Raw genomic sequence first — 22,228 nt, 5'->3', positions numbered from 1 at the left:
AGTTTAACTCTATGGAGTCTTATTGGGCTAGTTTGTCCATTTTTGAATCCTTTTCATGTCTTTACATGTCTTTGTAATTCATTTTGTGTCTTTTTTTGGTAAATTTGTGTCTGTTGTTTTAGTTATTTTGTGTCATTTTGTGTCTTTTTTGTCATTGATGTCATTTATGTGTCTGTTTTAGTTATTTTGTGTCTTTTTTTGGTCATTTTGTGTCCTTTTTTCTGTCATTTTCATGTCTTCTGTGGGTTTTTTTTTGGTTATTCTGTCTTCTCATTTTGTGTCTTTTTTGGTCATTTTGTGTCTTTTTCAAGACATTCAAAGATTTTGAATACTTAAATATCATCTTTGCCATTTTTTCATGTGCTAATGTGCCCCTCTGATTAAACACTGGCCCCTCCTTGGCCCCCACAGTAAAACTGGTCTAGAACCGCCACTGACAGGCAGGTACCGGATCCATCTGCCGTCTCAAATGTGCGTTTAAATTTATCATGTCCGTCTCCTGCCAGAGATCCACTGTAATTACAGTCAGACGTTGTTTAGAGTTACAGGTATTACACAACATGTTTTCATCCTTTGTGAAGGCAAATTATGTCAGCACACACACACACACACACACACACACACACACACACACACACACACACACACACACACACACAGACGGCGTGCTCCGTATCAGTTGTGACAGCTTGTCGTTGCGGCTCAGCCGCTCTGATACAGAACTCTGTCAGCGAGCAGGAAAAAAGCCAAATCAGCAACGCAGCAGTCATCAAATCACGTCTCCTGTGATAAATTCACCGCAGACAGAAAGTGAATTTTAAATCAAGCATTTAAATCTTGATGATCTCGACCTCGCTTCAGTCAAACACTCTCTACGCTCTGTTTGTGTACAGGTGCAGAGCCGACTTCTCCGAAAATCACCAGTCTCTTTAATGTTGCTGACATTTTCCTCTTTTCCTGTAAATCTTTAATCAAGAACACTTTTCAATGCATGTTAAAAACTTTATGCAATAACAGCAGTGGTGGTTCTAGACCAGTTTTACTGTGGGGGCCAAGCAGGGGCCAGTGTTTAATCAAAGGGGCACTTTAAAAAATGGCAAAGATTATATTTAAGCATCACTCTTCTCTTCTCTCAGTAACACACATATAACTCACTGAGATCCACATTTTAAACATGTACTACTGCAGAGATATCATTCTCATAGGTAACTATATTTGGTTACTTCAGGTAATATTTTGAGAAAAAAGTTGCAAATTTATTCAATTAAAGTGGCAAATCTACGAGAAAAAAAGCTGCAGATTTAAGAGATTTAAAGTGGCAAATCTGCGCGAAAAAAGTTGCAGATTTACGAGAAAAAAGTGGGAAAAAAGCAACTTTTTTCTCCCAGATTCACCACTTTAAATCTCATAAATCTGCAAATTTTTTTCTCGTAGATTTGCCACTTTAATCTCGTAAACCTTTTTCTCAAAATATTATTTTCATACGTTTTTTTTGTGTCCTATTAAGGGTTAATAATCTACATTTTCATATTCAACGTTATGTAGTGTATAATTATATTTGTAACAGTAATAAATGTAGAGAGGTGTGACAGGTCTTACCTGGAACTCGAAGGTCTCGTCGAACAGCGGGTCGTCCTGGTTCTGGGCGGCGGTGCGAGTCCTCTGTTCAGCACAGTCCGCTGGGACGCCGTGCAGCTCCAGGACCACGTACGGGTCGATGACCTCACCTTTTGCCCCCGAGCCCTGAGGCTTCGGCAGGTTCAGAGCGCTGATCACCTGCAGCAACACAACAACACCAAGCAGCTCACACAGTTACATTCATCACTTAGTTCTGCTTTTAGTGGAGAGAAGAAAACAAAAAGGATAGATAGATAGATAGATAGATAGATAGATAGATAGATAGATAGATAGATAGATAGATAGATAAGTGTCTAAAGAAGGAGTATGTATTAAGGAGTAGAATTCCAGTGCAGAATAAATATAAATATGCAGTATAAAAATTTTTGGTGCTGTGAAACAGTGTGCATGAAAAACACATGAAGTGCATAGTGACAGTATATTATTATTATTATTATAACTATTATGATGACAAAATAAATCACAATAGTGATTTTATCACAATATCTATAGAAAATGTGCCTTTTTATTATAAATAATAGTAAGAATAAGAATAATAAAAATACTATCTGTATTCATCCTTCATTTTTTTGTTGCGTGTTTTTTCTCTCTTTATGTGAATGAACTGACCTGTTTCCCAAAAGACATTCTGATTTATCACAGCAGGACTTCAGTTCTAAATAAAATACTTTATGTTACAAAATCAGAAATATTATAGGGGTGCACCCGATCGATCGGTGCCTATTTCCTTAATTTTGCGGGATCGGCAATCGGCCAATTCCCAACTTTGTTGCTAAATTCAGCAACTTTTCAGACCCCCTTAGCAACTATTTTTCAAGAAAGCTACTGGAGACAAATCCAGCGACTCCTTCTTACTCTTCGTAACGAAAATCGATGCCCTCCCTAGCTGTATGTATGTTGAACTATAACGAAACCAAAGACTCAGGACACTTTATTTATGGTTGCAGTTATTTTGTTAGTTTGTCCTGTAAATTGTTGCTATTTATTTTAAGTTCAGTATTTTATTAACTACCTCAGGCATTGTGATTTCCTTTATTTGTTAAAGAAAAATACTGCTGTGTTATTGTTTTCAATAAAATAAGATTCAAACATTGAAGGTTCAGTTAGTTCAGAGTAAAAAAATCGGTATCGGCCAAAATCGGAATCGGCACGTCAGGCTTTTTAAAAATTGGCGATCGGTGATCGGCCAGAAAATTGCAATCGGTGCACCCCTAAAATATTAATAAAATATTCTCACCTTTATCCTCAGAGTCTGGGCGGGTACTCCTGGGACGCAGCCCTGCGTGTGAGCGCTGAAATACGACACCTCGTCCCTCATGACGGCGGGCCGCAGCACGTAGCCGCAGCCTCCGTTCTGCAGGAAGCGACACCTGTGCAGGTCCAGCATGGCGCCCGGCGTCTGCTGGTTCAAGGCCACCAGCTGGACGCCGCCCTTCCAGTAGCCCTGAGGGTTGGGGTTACTGGAGTCCAGACGCACCGAGCTGGGCCGGACCCGGGTCAGGGTGCGCTTGGTGAACATGACCAGGTCCTCGGGGCTCTCGGTGGTGAGGCGCCCGGCTTCGCCCTCGCCCAGCGAGCACAGCGTCCAGTAAGGCGGCTCGGGCGGCAGCGGCGTGCCGGGCGAGCACGGGCTGCTGGGCGGAGACTGCTGCTGCGCCTGTTTCTGACTCGCTCTCTGGGCGTAGAAGCTGCGGCTGCCGGTGCGAGCGATCGCCACCAGGTCCGACAGCTCCTTGTGGAGGCGGAGCTTCCGGGGTTGAGAGGGCGGCGGCACCACCAGGACCACGCCCAGCTCCTCCTCGCCGGGGATGGTCATCCGCCGCCCCGCCAGAGGCCCGCCTCCTCCGATCTCCTCGTCCTCCTCGGAGATCTCGCCGTCGGAGCCGTCGTGCTCCGGCGGGAGTTTCTTCGCCACGATGAGGACGCGGCCCTTCAGCTGCTCGGGGGAGGGGAGGGTGGTGGCGCGGCCCCCGAGGCTGACGTGGAGCGCCTCGGGCGTGTAAAGGCGGGAGCTGAAGACTTTCTTCAGGTGTTGGGCCAGCGTGCGCTGCTGGCCCGGCGAGCAGCGCTGGCACAGGTAGAGCAGCAGCGGGTACTGCGAGGTCAGGAAGGCGTACTTGTTGACCACCTCCAGGGCCGAGCGGATGGTGACGGGGGCGTGGTGGTGGTGGTGGTGATGGTGGTGGTGGTGGCGGGGGATGTCCGGCCCGTAGTCGACCCCGAGGAGCGGCTCGCCCTCCGGCCCGTCGGTCACGCCCAGCTCCACGCAGCGACAGCCCGCCTGCAGCGCCTTGATCAGCCCGCCGAGGTCGGCCCGGCCGTGCACCTGGTCATCCAGCAGGTAGGAGCGGTACGACGTGCTGTAACACACACATCATCACCTGCTGCTGAATGAGGTTTTATAGGAGTTATTTAACAATTATTATAACTGGATTGGATTGGAGATATACACTACCGGTCAAAAGTTTTAGAACACCCTAATTTTTCCAGTTTTTTATTGAAATTCAAGCAGTTCAAGTCAAATGAACAGCTTGAAAGGGTCCAAAGGTAAGTGGTGAACTGCCAGAGGTAAATAAAAAAAGGTAAGCTTAACCAAAACTGAAAAATAATGTACATTTCAGAATTATACAAGTAGGCCTTTTTCAGGGAACAAGAAATGGGTTAACAACTTAACTCCATGGAGTCTTGGGCTATTTTGAATTATTTTCATGTCTTTGTAAGTCATTTTGTGTCTTTTGGTGTCTTTTTTTGTCATTTTGTGTCTTTTTTTAGTCCTTTAGTTCAACATAAAATGTGATTTATTTTATTTTCACTGAGTACACTGAGACATTAAACTGCATCATTTTCAATTAAATTCTGGAAAAGTTGGTGTGTTCTAAAACTTTTGACCAGTAGTGTATATAAATCTCTGTCTCAGATAGCAGCATATAAAGTCGCATAAGAACAAGCAAAGAGTTAAAATGAAAAAAGTCACATCAAAGAAACAAATAAAATGATACATGAAAGATGAATTAATTGTGTCAAAATAAACATTCAGCAGTCAAATAGTCATTAATCATGTTTTCATAATCTGCCAAGCATATAAAATAATCTAGTTTAAGGGGACTCAAACAAAGATGTGGGTGCAAAGAAAACATTTTAACCAGTTTAAAGACTAAAAGTATCAAGAAATGACAAAAATACCTAATTTTACTGTGATCACAGTAAGAAGTAAGAGGGAAGTTCATGTAAAAAGGCTTTATAAAGAAAAAATGTACCAATGTTTCTTTCTACATAAGGAGGACAAAGTGTAATAACAAAAAACGAAACATTCAAAGTGTAATGTCCACCTAATGTCATGATGCTCAGCAGGTTACAGGTTCTAATGTAACTAATGTTCTCTGGATCTGATGACCACCAGCGTTCATGGTCAAGCAGGAAAAATAAAGTGGGATGGTGTTGGAGAATCGTTTCACTGGTCTTGGTATCAACAACTTCATTTCTGGTATTGTGAGTCAGTGTGGTGAAGTTCAGACATTTTAGAGGACATTTAAATAAGAAAAACACATTCCTGAGTGGAGCAGAATTTAATGTATAATGTGTGACTGCAGCAATATGTCAAATTAAATGTGGATATTCTCCCTGAATGTTTGTTTTGGTGGCATGCAGAGCGCCGTGAGTAAGCAGAACCATCTGGCAGACGAGAGGACAGATTTTTAAAAAGTGAATTAAATTCAGAGCGAGTCAGATCTCTGCCCAGAGATCTCTGATCAGCTGGCTGCAACGTAAACAAACGTGTGACGCACCTGATGTAGTAGTGGGACAGCGGCATGCTCATGTCCTGACACACCCCCAGGTGCTCCGGGTCCAGCAGCTGGCACTCCGGGGACTGCAGGTAGCGGGCGAAGCCGTCCAGGCCCAGCAGGCCGCGCTCCCGGCCCGCCGCCGACGGCTCGTAGCGCCGCAGCAGCTCCCAGCAGCCCTCGGTGGTGGCCAGGGACAGACCCTGCTCCGTCTCCAGGAAGAGGCGCAGGTCCTGGGGGTCCAGGCACTCCCGGTCCTTGGACAGCTGCACCAGCAGGAAGTAGACGTCGGGACGCGTGCACAGCTCGCAGAACGCCTCCTGGAACTCCTCGCGGGTCACGTGGGAGGTCAGCTTCTCCTTGCTGCGCTGGATCTCCTTAAAACGCAGACGCACCTGCAAAGACAGGAGGAGAGGAGGAGGAGGAGAGGAGGAGGACGGTTTATTGACCCAGAGATGGAGGGAGGTCAGTGTTTCCTCTAGGTTTACAGCTTTTCCAATGTGCATGCACCCCGGGAGAAAATGTTGCATTTTTAAGTAAAATGCATCGATTATGTGCACTTTGAGAGCTAAATGAGAGCAAACACCTCACATTACAACTTTTTTCTCCCAGATTCACCACTTTAAATCTCATAAATCTGCGCATTTTTTTCTCGTAGATTTGCCACTTTAATCTGGTAAACTTTTTTCTCAAAATATCATTTTCATATGTTTTTTTTTTTCATTCTGGCTGTATGTAATATCCTCCAATATTCTCTAGGGTTGAAATTTGGAATTTGCAAGTATTTCAATGAGTGTCCTATTAAGGGTTAAAGTGGTGAATCTGGGAGAAAAAAGCTGCTTTTTCCCCACTTTTTTCTTGTAAATCTGCGACTTTTTTCGCACAGATTTGCCTCTTTTATCTAGTAAATTTGCAACTTTTTTCTCGAAATATTACCTGAAGTTACCAAATATAGTTCTTTGCCTGATAAAGGGTTAAATGACTTATGTTGTGATCTGGCGTTATATAGAAAATAAAATGAACTTGATGGTCAAGGGGGGCGGGGGGGGCCCTAATATAACGGTAGGGGAAACACTGCAGTTAATTAGTAATGCCTATTTCCTTTTTTTGCAGCTTAATTAAACTTTAGTGATCTTGTTTCAGTGAGGATATTAAAATGACCCATTAAACAGCTTCTTCTCTATCGTTTCATCTTGTTCTCTGATATCATCTCTGCACATGTTGCAGTCTTGTCAGCTGTCTGACTGATACACATGTCTGTCCTGTCTCTGTGTTCAGGCAGCAGGTGATACAGGAAGTAACCCACCTGTGTCTAACCACACTTCACAAATCCAAACCGACAAAAGCAGAAAAGCAACAATTCTGTTGACGTGAGGGATTAAATGTTCAGCTGCAGACCTGGAAGCTCTCCTGCTGAGGCTGCAGCTGACGTTCTGACATCCAGTCATGATTACAGAGACGTTGTTTCTGTTTCTCTGCCTTCTGACAGAACATGGTGACTGTGTGAGGGACAGCTGGTGTTTCAGGGAGCGAAGTGCATCAGCAGCAGCTTATTTGCGTCTTTCCCGTTTTCTCTCAGACGTAGTGATTTTAAGGTTCTTTTATTAGTTTTTAAATGTCTTAACGGTCTTGGGCCATCTTATCTATCAGATATGCTTTTATCATATCAACCCTCGGGGTCCTGAGGTCCTCTGGCACCAGCCTTTTAATCATTCCAAGAGTTAAATCTAAAACCTACGGGGAGGCTGCATTCAGCCATTGTTCTCTTTTAGTTTTTATCAAAACCTGTTGTCTTTTAGTCTTTTAGTTCTTATCCTGTCCTGTTGTCTTTTAGTCTTTTAGTTCTTATCCTGTCCTGTTGTCTTTTAGTTCTTATCCTGTCCTGTTGTCTTTTAGTTCTTATCCTGTCCTGTTGTCTTTTAGTTCATATCCTGTCCTGTTGTCTTTTAGTCTTTTAGTTTTTATCCTGTCCTGTTGTCTTTTAGTCTTTATCCTGTCCTGTTGTCTTTTAGTCTTTTAGTTCTTATCCTGTCCTGTTGTCTTTTAGTCTTTTAGTTTTTATCCTGTCCTGTTGTCTTTTAGTCTTTTAGTTCTTATCCTGTCCTGTTGTCTTTTAGTCTTTTAGTTCTTATTCTGTCCTGTTGTCTTTTAGTCTTTTAGTTCTTATCCTGTCCTGTTGTCTTTTAGTCTTTTAGTTTTTATCCTGTCCTGTTGTCTTTTAGTCTTTTAGTTCTTATCCTGTCCTGTTGTCTTTTAGTCTTTTAGTTTTTATCCTGTCCTGTTGTCTTTTAGTCTTTTAGTTTTTATCCTGTCCTGTTGTCTTTTAGTCTTTTAGTTTTTATCCTGTCCTGTTGTCTTTTAGTCTTTTAGTTTTTATCCTGTCCTGTTGTCTTTTAGTCTTTTAGTTCTTATCCTGTCCTGTTGTCTTTTAGTCTTTTAGTTTTTATCCTGTCCTGTTGTCTTTTAGTCTTTTAGTTCTTATCCTGTCCTGTTGTCTTTTAGTCTTTTAGTTCTTATCCTGTCCTGTTGTCTTTTAGTCTTTTGTAAAACACTTTGTGTTACATTTCTATGTATGAAAAGCGCTATATAAATAAAGTTTGATTTGATTTGATTAGTGATCACATGCAGAGCTGCAACCATCAGTTGTGTAATAGTTAATTGCAAGAAATTACTATTTAGATGATCCTTTATTTTTTCCCCACAAAAATGGCAGAAAATATCATGTTTGGGACCAAACAAGATATTTAAAGCCATCAAATTGGACAAAATGGACATTTTAAACTAGGAAAACTAGGAAAATAAATCTGAAATAATCGTCTCATTTAACACTTCTCATTATCATTTCATTTAATTGCTGCAGACTTTATTTGCACTTTTAAAAATCAAGATAATCACAATTGTTTTCTTTTAAAACCAGCAGTAACTGACTTTTAAGTTGATATGGTGAACTTTTTCACCATATTCACCTTTTTGTTTGCTTATTTTTACACATCCAGCAGAAACAGAGCAATATTAGTGTGTATTTCCTGCTAAAAGCTTCACTTTAGTTGACCAGCCAGTCTCTAACTGTTTCTGTCTGCTGTTTGCTGCTGAGCAGCTAGTAAATGATGGTTGCAGCAGGCAGCTGTTGTCAGCAAAAACCCTCTAAAAAAGCCAAACATGAAGCCATGAGAGCTGTGAGAGTCAACCAAAACAGTAAAGTTGCTGGAAAAACCAAAACAACGGAGCTGAAATTCACTATAAAGAGCAGACGGACCTGCAGAGTTGGTTGATAAATCTCATCCATTTTTCATTTATATGCATTTTTCGTCTATTATGTCTTCATTTCATATTTCATGCCATATTAGCTTCTTTTTGAATATCAAACACCTGAAATAATTCTACATAAAATGTCTAATGTTCATGTCTGCATGAAGGTGCAGGATTTTAACCTTTTATCAGGCGAAGAACCGTATTTGGTAACTTTAGCGGATATCCAAAATAAAAATATTTCAAGAAAAAAGTTGCAAATTTACTAGATTAAAGTGGCAAATCTACAACAAAAAAAGTTGCAGATTTAAGAGATTTAAAGTGGCAAATCTGGGTGAAAAAAGTCGCAGATTTATGAGGAAAAAAGTGGGAAAAAAGCTTTTTTCTCCCAGATTCACCACTTTAAATCTCATAAATCTACACATTTTTTTCTCGTAGATTTGCCACTTTAATCTCGTAAATTTTTTTCTCAAGATATTATTTTCGTATGTTTTTTTACACATTCTGGCTGTATGAAATATCCTCCAATATTCTCTAGGGTTGAAATTTGGAATATGCAAGTATTTCAATGAGGGTATTAATATTAAGGGTTAAATGTTCTTCCTCCTACCTTGGCCTCTTTGATCCCGGGGCAGAGTTTACAGATGGTGGCGACAGCGACGTCCTCCGACACGATGCCGTATCCGTCTTCGTCCACCTGAGCGAACTCGGCCTCCAGCCACTCGCTCCTCATCTTCCCTCCCAGGGTTCCTTCCACCGCCACACCTCCTCCTTCACTCAGCCCGCCGACTCCTCCTCCTCCTCCGCCGGCGCCCCAGATGATCGACGGGTGGGCGAGCAGGTAGCGGAGACCCGTCACCCAGATGTTGGCAACATCTGCCGACAACGCAACCAAGTCCAGAGACTGCAGGAGGGACAGACGGAGACATTACTGAGCTGGAGACTGAGAGATGATTCAGTGTTAACCTTTAACCCTCTGAACCCCAAAACAAGACATTTCAGGGTGTTTTTGCTCCTTTTACTCTTTATGTCCTTGTAGAACCTGGTCTCACAGGAATCCGTGAAATAGCCACGGATTTGCTTAACTCAAAATCCGTGGAATAGCCACGGAATCACTCAAATTTCCGTGAAACTGACACAGATTTGGCTACAATGTAAGTTAATGACAGTCATATCCCAACCTGGTATTTGTTCCTATTGGTTTGTTCCAAGTCACGTGACTTTCAAGGTCCCGGCGGTCAGAATAAAAAACATGGCGGACAGTTCTCTCATTTTTAGTGAAGAAAAATCAATATTTTGACTTAGTTTCTGCATAAAAATGGAAAAAAGGAAGCCAGTTGTCTGCTCAAAAACAAGTTGGTGAGTTGTTGTTACTTATATCTTTAAGTTGGGGTTCACAACAAGGGACAATAGCTCTGATAACTCTTATTTCTTTGTTGTGAAATGCGGGAAAGCGGTGAAATTCATTAGCGAAAGCTAGCGGCTAACTGATGCTAGCGACTAACTGATGCTAGCGGCTAACTGATGCTAGCGGCGCTGCTTGTTACAGCTACAAGAGTAGCCATTAGCGTATCAATGCTAACTCAAAATTGTGGTCGCAACATTAGCTGACATTTCATAGCGGCGTTACAATCGTGCCAATTCAGCACATTGCAGAAGTTAGCAGAAGTAAGGATTAAAAGTTATTACAATGTAAATTAAAAATCTGAATTCAGAGTTGAGCAAACTCAAAAACAAAACTTAAAATATTTAGTTTAATTGTCCAACTTAAAATTTTATCGAAGTTTGTTGCCTTGAAATTTTGAGTTCACCCAACTTTTCTTTTTTTGCAGTGTACACTCAACTCTACAAACTCTACTTTTTCTAGGCGATTTTCTAAAGAAACATTTAAACATTTCAGAGGGTAACAGATGTCACATAATTGTTTCACCTGGTAGTCGTCCCCGTGTATGATGGAGAAGGCGGCCTCCTCAGCGAGGTGCTCATTGAGCGGCCCGTTATGGAGGAACGTCTCCGTGCTCTTCCCGGTCCGGACCTCCCTCATGCTGGAGACGTCCAGCCGGGCCCGGTCCCCGTCCTTCTTGGACGGCTCCCAGCGTAAGCAGCCGAGGTCGGCGTCCAGCGTGTAGAAACGGCAGTAAACTCTGGAGTTTGGACGTATCTTCTTCAGCTCGCAGCCGCCCTGCATGAAGGCCAGACAGTCTGCTGCGCTGCTCACCTGCAGGGGGAATCAGCATTATGAAAGTGCAACAAAAGTGCTTTTTATTGTCATATTGTGATCGCCTACTATAGTCTAGACGGATTTCAGAAAAAAGGCCTCCTATAAGAAGTGAGGAGCATTTATGGGTACAAGTCAGGAACCGGCCTACCTTACATATCTCAAGGGTGCTGAGTCCAAAAAAAATGGTTCCCAAGCAAAATTTTGAGGTTTTGACCTTCTAATTTGTATATCAAATGGCCACCAAATTGCCCATCTTGCTCAGTCGTTGGACCATTTTCCCTTAGTTTTTTTGTAAGTAGGCAATCAAAGATGAGGAAATTAAGTTTCTGGATCTATAGTCTAGGGTCAGAGCAAGGATATAGTGGAGGCTCACTGTCTTTTTTATGCATATATATATGCAAAATACCAACTGGAACATTTAAAAGTGTGCCTACTTACAAAAAAACTTGGGGAAATGGTCCAACGACCGAGCAAGATGGGCAATTTGGCGGCCATTTTGATATGCAAATGAGAGTCAAAAACTAAAAATTTCGCTTGGGAACCATTTTTTTGTTGTGCAGCACCCTTGAAATAAGTAAAGTGGGCCAGTTCCTGACTTGTACCCATAAATGCTCCTCACTTTCACTTATTGGACAATTCCGTCTAGACTACAATGCTGCCAAGGAAGGTAAACTCCTCAACCTCCTCCAGAGCTTCACCTTCCAGCATGATGGGTGCAGTGTTGGCAGGGTCAGGGTTAGTACTTACTTATTGTCATATTATTCCATGATAATAACGTACCTTCTTCTCAGAGGGCATGCTGCTGAAGGACACCGTCTTCTTCCGGCCTCCGCCAACCTTCTGCACTGAAGGATCCTGGGAAAACACAAACACAAACAGAGAGCGGAGAGGTCAAAACGAGAACAAATCTTTGTAAATGTAAGGAAGAACAGCCAGACAGTCACTCAAAATACACTCAACAAGCCCTTTAAGTAGTGTAATTAAAATATATTATTCTCACACCTCACTATACAGCCAAGCATGTGAATAGTAATTACTAATTACCTAAATTGCTCAATTGATTTTCAGGTTAAAATAGAAAATAAAAGGGAAAAAGGAAGGGTAAAAGTGCAAAGGTATTGGTAATATAGGCCAGATATTAGTGTAGAGAAAAGACAAGCATGCAGGTTATATTCCATACATTATATAGTCCATTTCTTCCTGACTTTCATATATTGATCAGACTGTAACTTTAAAGAAAAGGTCTGTTTATTTTGTTAACTATTGCAATCCAAGTTCAAACAGAACTTCGCTGCAGATTCATTTTTGATTGACTATTACATTCCAAACAAAGATAATTTGAGTAAAGAATCAGAAAAAATAAAATGTTTATGTTGCAGTTAAACTTTCTCTCTTTGATCAACATCTTCACTGCTGAATGTGAATGTTTTCTAGTTTCACCCTGAACAGTTTTGAGATATAAATGAAAGTTCGTCTCCTCCTCTCACTCGTCTGTAAACTCGGAGTTTCCACTTATAAAAACCTTCCTGCTGGCCAGCTCCTCAGGCTAAATAAGGCTCTGGTGATCAGGAAGACTGTGAGAAAATAAAAAGCTATTCTGTCCAAATTTAGAGAGGGAGATTACACAAAGAGAGGAGCGGATAGTGAAGGAAGAAGCTGTGAAACACCAATAAGCCCCAGAAATATCCAAAGACCTTTTAACCCTCAAGAACAAGAATGTCTTAAAGATGTGATATTAAAACATTTAAACAGTTTCCAGAGAACTCCTCCTGGTTTATGTTTTATTTAAAGATTGAAGCAAAGTGTCAAAACTGTACAAACTGCCTACAATAAAGTGTTCTATCAGATACTAAAACACATTGAGCAGGGCTCCGTTCTGGGGCCCCTGTTGTTCTCACTGTACTTATTGCCCCTCGGATAGTTTTAACATTTCTTTTAAATGTTAGATTAAGACATATCTGTTTAGACAGGCATTAAGTTGACTATATGTACCTGGTCAACTCGAGGTCCAAGCTTTAATTAGGGCCTCGGGGCAATCGCACCGAGCACTGGTCCCATACAGCAATAGCTGTAGGGACCAGTGCTCGGGGCGGGGATGTAATTCGCGAAAAACTGCCCAAAATTTTGCATTGAAATGAATGGGCCGGCCAACAAAAAATGAGCGAAAAAGAACAATAATTGGAGATATTTAAACGTCTACTTCTCCGGCATAATTTCACCTAGAGACTCCATTTAAACTTTAAACAGTAGACACAAGTCTTGTGTATCGGTGTATTAATCCACGTTTCGATAGGTCATATAGTTTTTTTATCAATCCCTGTTCAATGACCATGATCATTTTTGGAGAAATTCTGAGATTATAATGGGTGTGTATTGCACGGAATGTTCGTGTCACAGTGTGTGACATCATCGCCAGAGTGTAGAGGGAGAGAAAAAACTGTCAAAAAATAAATTTGAAAACTGCGCTCCAGGCCTCAAATTCCACTCTACAGAAATAATTTTTACATAGAAATGTAGGAAAATTAGTCTTCTCCCTCACACTCCTCTGGTAAAGCTGTCAGAGTTATAGTTTGGGCGTAGGACGCACAGATGATCCACCAACACCACCAACAGCCTCATTGGGTCTCATATTAAAAACGCAGGGAGGTTTCGGCAAAAAGGAAGATGGAACAGTTTTTTTAGATCGCTCTAACAAAGCTATTTTTTCATTTTTCTTTAAAAAAATCACATGTAGACGTTCAGGAAGAACTCAGGACGCTCAAAGTGAAGTTGGATCAATGATCGGTATTATGGTTTGAAAAAATGCTTTCTGTTCGAGGCCAGAAATTCCAGTCTGTCCACCTCTGCTGTCACTCTTTCATTAACAGGTGTCAGTTAATTCAGTTGATTGCTTTGATCTGATTGCCTTTGATCTTTGATGTGATTACAGTTACAGATACACACACATGCGCGAAACACGCACACTCCTCACACATGCATACACATGCTTCAAACACACACACACACACACACACACACACACACACATTTTGAGGTTAAAGGGCATAGTTTGAAATCTCTGAAGAATCTCATCATAGTGTACACACACCGGCAGTAGCCCCCGTGGCCCTTTCAAAATTTCCCCAGAGGAAATTTTCTAGTTCTCTCTCTCTTGTTGTGTTTTTCTGTTTTATGCCCTTGTAAAGCACTTTGTGTTTTTTTGTCCTATGAAAAGTGCTTTATGAATAAAATGTACTTACTTAAAGTTTGAATCTTGCCCTGTTTTAAGGCTGTTTGTATAGAAGAGCAGTACACACACACACACACACACACACACACCTGTTTAGTCCCTGTGCTGGCTGCCTGGCTACCTGCAGCCAGTGACAGATTGATTGGCAGCTTCATCTCTGCTCACTGGGCAAATGTCAATGCAAAGTTAACTTTCATTCCAGCTGCAGCTGATAATAGCTGCTCCTCTCTGAATCTAACGAGCTGCGATGGCCTCGGCTGAAATGACAGCAGTAATTACAGAGAGAGGAGGACACCTCCTCCTCCTGTGTGCAGCTCTTTACCTCCATCAGACACACACTGTCTTCTTATATAACTATTTATCTTTATATAATTACTATATCTTGTATAACAGTGTGTATTTATATATATATATATGCAGGTAAAACACCTACATAACACAGAATACCAACAGGAACAAGAATCACACTTCTTTATGTCTTTCAAACGTGTGTGAGCGCTGGAATAAAACAACGTATTCACACTTATTGCTGTATGTGTAAAATATTTATATTAACTGTAAAATAAACCGTGAAATAGTTTTCTTCATATGTAGTATGGGGTGATAAAATTCAGAAAAGACCAGGAAGCTGTACTGATGATGCTGTTTCGCTTATATATGTGAACTAAATCCAGACTTTAACTGCTTTAAATGTGGAAGAAAAAAGCTTTCGATAAAGCGGAGGAGATAAAAAAAAAGAAAAAACGACCCAGACACAGAAATGGTGTATGATCGCTGGAATAAAACCACTTTTTCACAGACTCAAAATATGAATAATGACTGAAAGTCAAAAATGGTTGGTTTGCAGATAGTTTTCTCAATATGTAGTAAAGTGATTTGTAACGAGTCTCTTTGCAATTTGGCAAAAGGTGATGAAATATAGAAATTACCATAACGCTTTTGCTTTTAAGACGGATAGAGAAATGAATAGCTCTTTGCATTCTTCTCTTTTCATTTATTTTCCTTCATGTGTACCAAAAAAAATTACTTATTCTTTTTTAATATAATAGTTTTCACCTGTTTTTGCAACTGATCTCGTCAACCCAATTGGGGTCCCGACCCCAAGGTTGAGAACAGCTGAGCTAAGTCACAGGTAGCTGGCTAACCTCGCTAACCACTCAGCTAGCATGATAAATAAAATCTGTGTGTTTTTTGGCCCCAGGAATGACGAGCTCAAAAAACACACACACAGATCACTTCAGAGAGAGAGAGAAACAGCTGGAAATCGTTGCCTCGTCCCATTCACAACACAAACACAAATTGATTTCCATTTCCAATATTCCCACAGCTCCCAGCACGTGGCCGGGCCGCAAGAGGCAACCAGGTCACAGCATCCAATAAAAAGCTGTTTGTCTTTGTTCACATAACCACCCGACAAAATGTCTTTTTCATTAAGTTGGTCAGTGAGGAGGCCGGACAGACAGGCGAGCTTAGAGAAAGCAGGTCAGCCGGTATTTAGGTGGACGGCGGCGGCGGGCGGGGCGCCGCGTGTCCGTCTGCCTCTGGCCACGTTACTGTCGCTCTGGAGGCCGCGTGGACATTTGGGAGCATTAATGTTGTGGTGGCTGTCGAAACTAATCCAGTGTGTGCATGTTGTGCGTGTTTCCACTGTCACTCGGACATGAAGGCGCACGGCACTAGACGCCATCCAGGAAACTATGGCCACGTCCTCCTAAAGCCTTTAATGCAGCGCTCTGTTTGGCCTAAAAGGGCATCTATCAGTTATAATCCACAGCCTGCTTTAAGCTCCCTCTCTCTCTCTCTCTCTCTCTCTCTATCTCTCTCTCCAGTTTGTTTTACTTCTGAAAAATGACCAAAAAAAGACACAAACGGACCAAAAAAGACAGAAAATGACCACAAAAAGAAACAAAATTACCAGAAAAGACACAAAATGACTAAAAAAAGACACAAAATGACCAAAAAAGGAAACAAATTGACCAAAAAAGACACAAATTGACCACAAAATGATCAAAAAAAGACACAAAATGACCAAAAAAAGACACAAAATGACCAAAAAAGACACAAAATGACCACAAAAAGAAACAAAATTACCAGAAAAGACACAAAATGACTAAAAAAAGACACAAAATGACCAAAAAAGGAAACAAATTGACCAAAAAAGACACAAATGACCAAATAAAAGGGCATCTATCAGTTATAAACCACAGCCTGCTTTAAGCTCCCTCTCTCTCTCTCTCTCTCTCTCTCTCCCTCTCTCCAGTTTGTTTTACTCCTGCGCTCTCTTTAGCTCGGATGTGATCATTCTCTCCATCACTGAGCGGCTGCCAGGGAAAAATCTCAGCACAGATGGAGAGATGCTAAAGAGAAACGGGAGCAAAAAAGCTGGAGGGGAAAAAAGAGACAAGACAGAAGAAAGAAAAGGTCAGATGAGACAAGGACGTTGCTGAGTGGAAAGCAGAGCAAATGGTTCCAAAATTGGTACACAGAAATGATAATAAAAATATAAATTGCAGTGCAATCTGAATAAAAGAATGGATGAGAGATGAAAGAGAGATGGATTGAGACGCAACAAGTGGAGCTGCAGAATAAACAGATGCAGAACAATAGGACGCTGTGAGGACTGATGAAGTGTTTCCTGCAGCTCGCTCTTCAGTCTGCACCAACTCTTCACCACAAATGTGTCATGATAATGAAGAAAAAGGGGAATATTGTTATAAAAACATGGGTAAAACTGACCCACATGGGTCACAGGGCTGCAGCTATGGTTATTTTATTTATTGATTGATCAAACTAATATTTTCCTTTGGAAATAATTAATCATTTGGTATCAAAAGTTGTGAAAAATGTCTATAAATGAAGAAACATCTCCATACTTCTCTACATACTGCTGAAAACAGCACTGTCTGCCATTTTTGATGGTATGAAAATGACTTTAAAGATCAATCAACTGTCAAAATAGTTACCAATTTGTGAAAAACTGAGAAAACACAAGACAACTAACAAATATTTTTACTTTCTCGATTAATCGAAAAGTTGTATGATCAGTTAAGCAATGAAAAATGTTGACCAGTGTTCCTCAAAGCCCAAGATAACGTCCTCAAATGTTTTGTTTCATTCACAATTTAAAGATATTCAGTTTACTATAACAGAAATCTAAAGAAACATATTCACATTTAAGAAGCTAGAATCACATCATTTTGAAAAAATGACTTAATTTGACAACTAATCGATTAATTGTTGCAGATTCACTTCCCAGCAACCAAAGATCCAAAACCAGCAGCAGGATCTGAGAGTCTGCAGAGCTGGGAGAGTTAACGCTCAGGTGTGGGAGGAGGAAACGTTTCCAGACTGCTCTCTGTAGTGGAAATTGTTGAATAAGGACATTATTGTATATAATATTTCTCAGCGTCTCTCCAGTCGAGGATGAAGCAGCGAGCTCTGATTGGAGCTTGATTAAAGCTTCAGTCTTGATGTGGAAGTGACTAAAAAATTTGCATTCAGACAAAGTTCTGTTCAGAAATGATGTTTTACTGCCGCAGCAGCTTTGAAAATGCACATGGACAACAACTAAAACATATCTCTGTCTGTGCATTTATATATATATTTTTTTATATTTTATTGCTTCTTTTAATCTAAGTCCTTTGCTATCAGTTTAAAGATCCATTCTGACCTCCTGAGTGTGTAACAGTCAGCTTCAAGCCAGAGACTCCTTGGAAACAACTTGTTACTTTGGGATTTGTCAGAAAAGACACAAAATTACCCCAAAAATAATCAAACTGACCACAAAATGACACAAAATGATTTTAAAAAACTACATAAAATTGAGCAAAAAAGGACTCAAATTGACCACAAAATGGCCAAAAATGACCACAAAATGGCCCAAAAAAAGAAACAAAATGACCAAAAAAAGACACAAAATGACTAAAAAAAGACATAACATGACCAAAAAAAGAAACAAAATGACCAGAAAAGACACAAAATAACCAAAAAGACACAAAATGACCAAAAAAGACATGAAATGACCAGAAAGAGTAAAACACATGACTTCCAAAATGATTTGGCGACCCCCAGAAATCATCTCGCGACCCCAATTGGGGTCTGGACCCCAAGGTTGAGAATAGCTGCTCTAAACCATGAGCATCGCCCTGCAGCTGTAACAGCCTTCAGTCTACTGAGAAGCTTTCACACAAGATTTAGGAACCTGGCTGCAGAGATTAGTTTGTTTCAGTGATCAGAGGTCAGAGCTGTGGGGGAAAAAGTTCAAACTGGGAAAACCCATTTATAGAGCTGCTTTTAAGTTGTGCTTTAGTTAAAGCTTCTGGATTTAGGTTTTCTGTCCATAAATGCAAAATTGTCTCAAAGAAAACTCAATTCAATTTGGTTTCGTAATGAAGATTTTAATGCAGCGGTCAGTGCAGATCACCTCTTTAACATCAGGGTTAAAGCACAAACTGTAACAGAGCACAGGCTTTATTCTGCACAGTGACCTTCAACAGCTGGACGTGAAACACACACACACACACACACACACACACACACACACACTGAACCAGCCGATGGAACATGAATGTGACCTGTGTGACGTCACACACTGATCATTCATCAGTCCTGCAGCCTGCCGGCCTCACAGTTTCCATCCATTGACAAACTTGTTTATACAACTTATTAACCTTGTGCATAACGCTCTCTCTCACACACACACACGCACACACACACACACACACACAGAGTGCTGACCACACCAGACCAACACCTGGCAGTTGCATAAATCCAGTCCCAATCTGATCCCATGATCTGGCTAATAATCCCTCAGCACATTGGCAGAAGATTACCACAATAGATTACTGCGCTGCCGCCCGCATCCACAGTCTTACAGCCACTAATCCACCCAGAGGACGAGCACACACACACACACACACACACACACACACACACACACACACACACACACACACAGTCACTCAGGGCTCGGCACATGCACACGCATTAACACTTAATTAACTTGAAATATTAATAACTGATGTGATATGTTATATCTCTATTTGTCTGATCACTTTTTACAATTTATTTGGGCTCCACACACTGTAAAAAATATTCTGTTTAATTTACGGTAAAATACCGGCAACTGTGGTTGCCAGAACTTTACCGGAAAAAATACAGTGAGTGGGTGCCATTTTATCCCTATTGTGTCTCTTTTTGGTAATTTTGTGTCTTTTTAGATGGTTTTGTGTCTCTTTTGGTCGTTTTCTGTCTTTTTTTTTGTTCGTTTTGTGACTCTTTTGGTCATTTTAGGTCCTTTGGTCTGCTATTATTTTTAGGGTAGTTATGTCCTTGTGACGTTATGGTATTTCTCCATTAATTTTAAATGAAAAATCTAATATTTTTTACAGCAAAACTGTGTTTTCTAAAGTTTATGACAGAAAAAAGTAAAAGTTTTGTGCTATTCTTTGATTTACGGTAATTAAAAGTGTCTACTACGGTGATAATACATTTTTAATTTCACGCCCTATTTCTGATATAATTTGACAGTGTTTTACTAGCCTGGGTATACCCAGACTGCCTTGCGCGCTCGAATTTGATTTCGAACCTCCAGACGGTCTGGAAACGAGGCGATTATCTTAGCCCTGTTTTAGGATCCAATCACAGAGCGGGGAGGGACGGTGAGACGATGACGCGTACTACTCGGCACTTGGAAGCTTTCCGGATCCAACATGGCTGCTGCGGACGCGAAACTCTCTTTAGCTGTAGATGGTGTTTTAAATAGTTTAGAGCGAAAGTTGAAAGGCGAAAGGTCTCTCAGCGGCTCCGCTGTCCCCCGGCTCGTAGCGAGATCACCGGTAGCGGGACTATTAGAGCCGCACGGGCGGTTTCTGCGGCTCGTTGCGCCGAGCCGGTGAGACCGCCGGTCACCGCCGGTGATCTCGCTCCGAATCGGGGGACAGCAGAGCCCCCAGAGACCCGCAGCAGCTTGTTTATTGCCCATAAAATCAGTGGATGTGTGGCTGAATGACATGAGGGGGAATAAAGCGTGAAAATAAATAATCTTGCAGAAAGCGAGAACTGGAGAAGCAAAGCAGCAGCAACACTCTCTCACAGACACACACACAACAAACATCCATCTCTGTTGCTCTACTACGTCATCTGGTATAACTGATCTGATTGGCTAAGAGCTACCTACAGACGCTTTGATAGACATTCTAAGCGTCCAATAAACGGCTCCGGAGGATCGTAAACCACGCCTCCTCTACGGAGAAATACATTGTAGGTGTCCAGACCTAATCTCCAATGAGATTTGGTCTGGTGTTAGCCAGGCTAGTGTTTTACTGTAATTTCTACAAACATTTTTTACAGTGCAGACATGACACACTTTCTCACAACGGAAAACTTTTATTTTGTCAAATACAGGTGGCACCATTATATAATATTTAAGTGTCCCAGAAAGTCATGAGGACTCTGTAAAAACTTGGAATTTCACCTGGATGGCTTTGGTTTTGGAGGAAGTAGTAGTACATGTGCGTCTCACCTCATGATCTCTCACTGCAGGTAAGTTGGTAGAATAAAATAAAATAAAAATCTTATTTATTTTCACCCTGATTGAGCTTTTCTTCTCTGATCAAACTTATTGAGAGATAAGAGTCAGAGTGAAGGATTCAGAATGTGACAAACACTGTGGTGAGAAACCACAATGACTAAATGATCCGTGACTGAAAGTGTGTGTGTGTGTGTGTGTGTGTGTGTGTTCTTGTACTTCCTACATAGTGAGGACCGGAACACGGTTTTAACCAACATAATGAGGACATTTTTGCAAAGTGAGGACATTTCGGCCAGTCCTCACTTCTTTAAAGGCTTTTTTTTTTTAGATTTCAGACTTTGTTTTAAGGGTTAAAGGTCACATGATAAAGATAATTAACTGAAACTGTATTGTGTGGTTACAAAACTAACTGAAATTATAGTGAAAATGTCCTTCGTTTTCGTCTTTGTCAACTTTTTTCATACATAATGAAGCTGGATAAGACAAAGGAAATAAAGGCAAAATTTACTGTGACCTCTTTTAATCTCCCACCCAACAAATACCCCATTACAAAAAACTACAACTAATAAAAACTGAACTAAAACTAAAGCATTTTCAAAAATATAAATACTAAAAATAGCAAACTCACTCTAAAAAACTAATGAAAAATCCCAAACTATTATAACCTAGCAAGGGAATTCACTGTTCCAATGAGGGTCCTCACAAAGATAGAAGTACAAGAATGTGTGTGTGTGTGTGTGTGTGTGCAGATATTTCACTGATTGTATTTGGTGGAGTCGCCCAATGAAAAGGTATTTTATAACCTTTTATAACCTCTGTGTGCTGTGAGCTGTCTGTTATGGATCCTGCAGCTCGATGCTGATCGATATAAACACACGAGAAATTATCTTCAAACTATCATCACAACAATCAGCTGCAACATTCACAACTGGAACCTTTTACACGTCTCTGCAGCGACTCTGTGAATAATGTGTCTGTCTGTGTGTTCACTGTATTCGCTTCAGCTGCTTCAGCCACTCATTCTTTTTTCCTTTCACCATGGAAAATGAAAAACAAAACACAAACAGAGACTTCTTTTGTTTTCAGTCGGTATTAAACGAGGAATGATGGGGAGCTTTTGAAGTGTGTCATTTTCTACAGAAAGTGAAAGAAAATGGAAAAATAAAAGCTCTTATTTTTGATTACGTTTCTTCTTTCCACAGTCGTATTCGGGGGTTTAGATTTTAGATTTCACAAGAAGGAAGCAGTCAGAAATCTCAGCCTTTATCTCGGAGAGTACATCATCATCACAGTGTAACCGATGACGACGGTGATGAAGATCAGAGCTGTGACACTGAATATTCCCATTACTAGATTTGATGCTTTTAACTGATCTCACAATTTGAAAACTATTTGGGGCCACACAAACATCATTTCCAGGTCGTTTTCCAACAGCTGAAGAGAAAAATATTCTCTACCTTCTTTCACACACAGCCAACATACGGTCAGACAGTAATCAAGCCCCCAAGGTTCAATCCTTTACATTCCCATTGGTCACATTATCCCCCGCCACACTGTAAAACCCAACTTGTTTCAAC

The 22,228-nt window shown here is 40.9% G+C and overlaps 1 protein-coding gene across 1 annotated transcript in view; it reads right to left on the bottom strand.

Annotated features, from left to right (window-relative positions):
• The window catches only part of plcl1 (phospholipase C like 1), a 124,447-nt gene that overhangs the window by 28,858 nt on the left and 73,361 nt on the right, over positions 1-22,228 (bottom strand). Inside the window, exons 2-7 of the mRNA XM_059342723.1 lie at positions 11,671-11,745; positions 10,600-10,887; positions 9,280-9,573; positions 5,424-5,815; positions 2,876-3,998; positions 1,600-1,776 (exon numbers count right to left, since the gene is read on the bottom strand). Of these exons, the coding sequence (XP_059198706.1) occupies positions 1,600-1,776; positions 2,876-3,998; positions 5,424-5,815; positions 9,280-9,573; positions 10,600-10,887; positions 11,671-11,745 (2,349 nt within the window). The remainder of the gene's footprint in view (positions 1-1,599; positions 1,777-2,875; positions 3,999-5,423; positions 5,816-9,279; positions 9,574-10,599; positions 10,888-11,670; positions 11,746-22,228) is intronic.

This window comes from Centropristis striata, chromosome 10 (assembly GCF_030273125.1).
Source record: "Centropristis striata isolate RG_2023a ecotype Rhode Island chromosome 10, C.striata_1.0, whole genome shotgun sequence".
NCBI classification, from domain to species: domain Eukaryota; kingdom Metazoa; phylum Chordata; class Actinopteri; order Perciformes; family Serranidae; genus Centropristis; species Centropristis striata.
The sequence above is the reverse complement of the archived record's forward strand: the minus strand, read 5'-3'. Positions and strand labels throughout refer to the sequence as shown.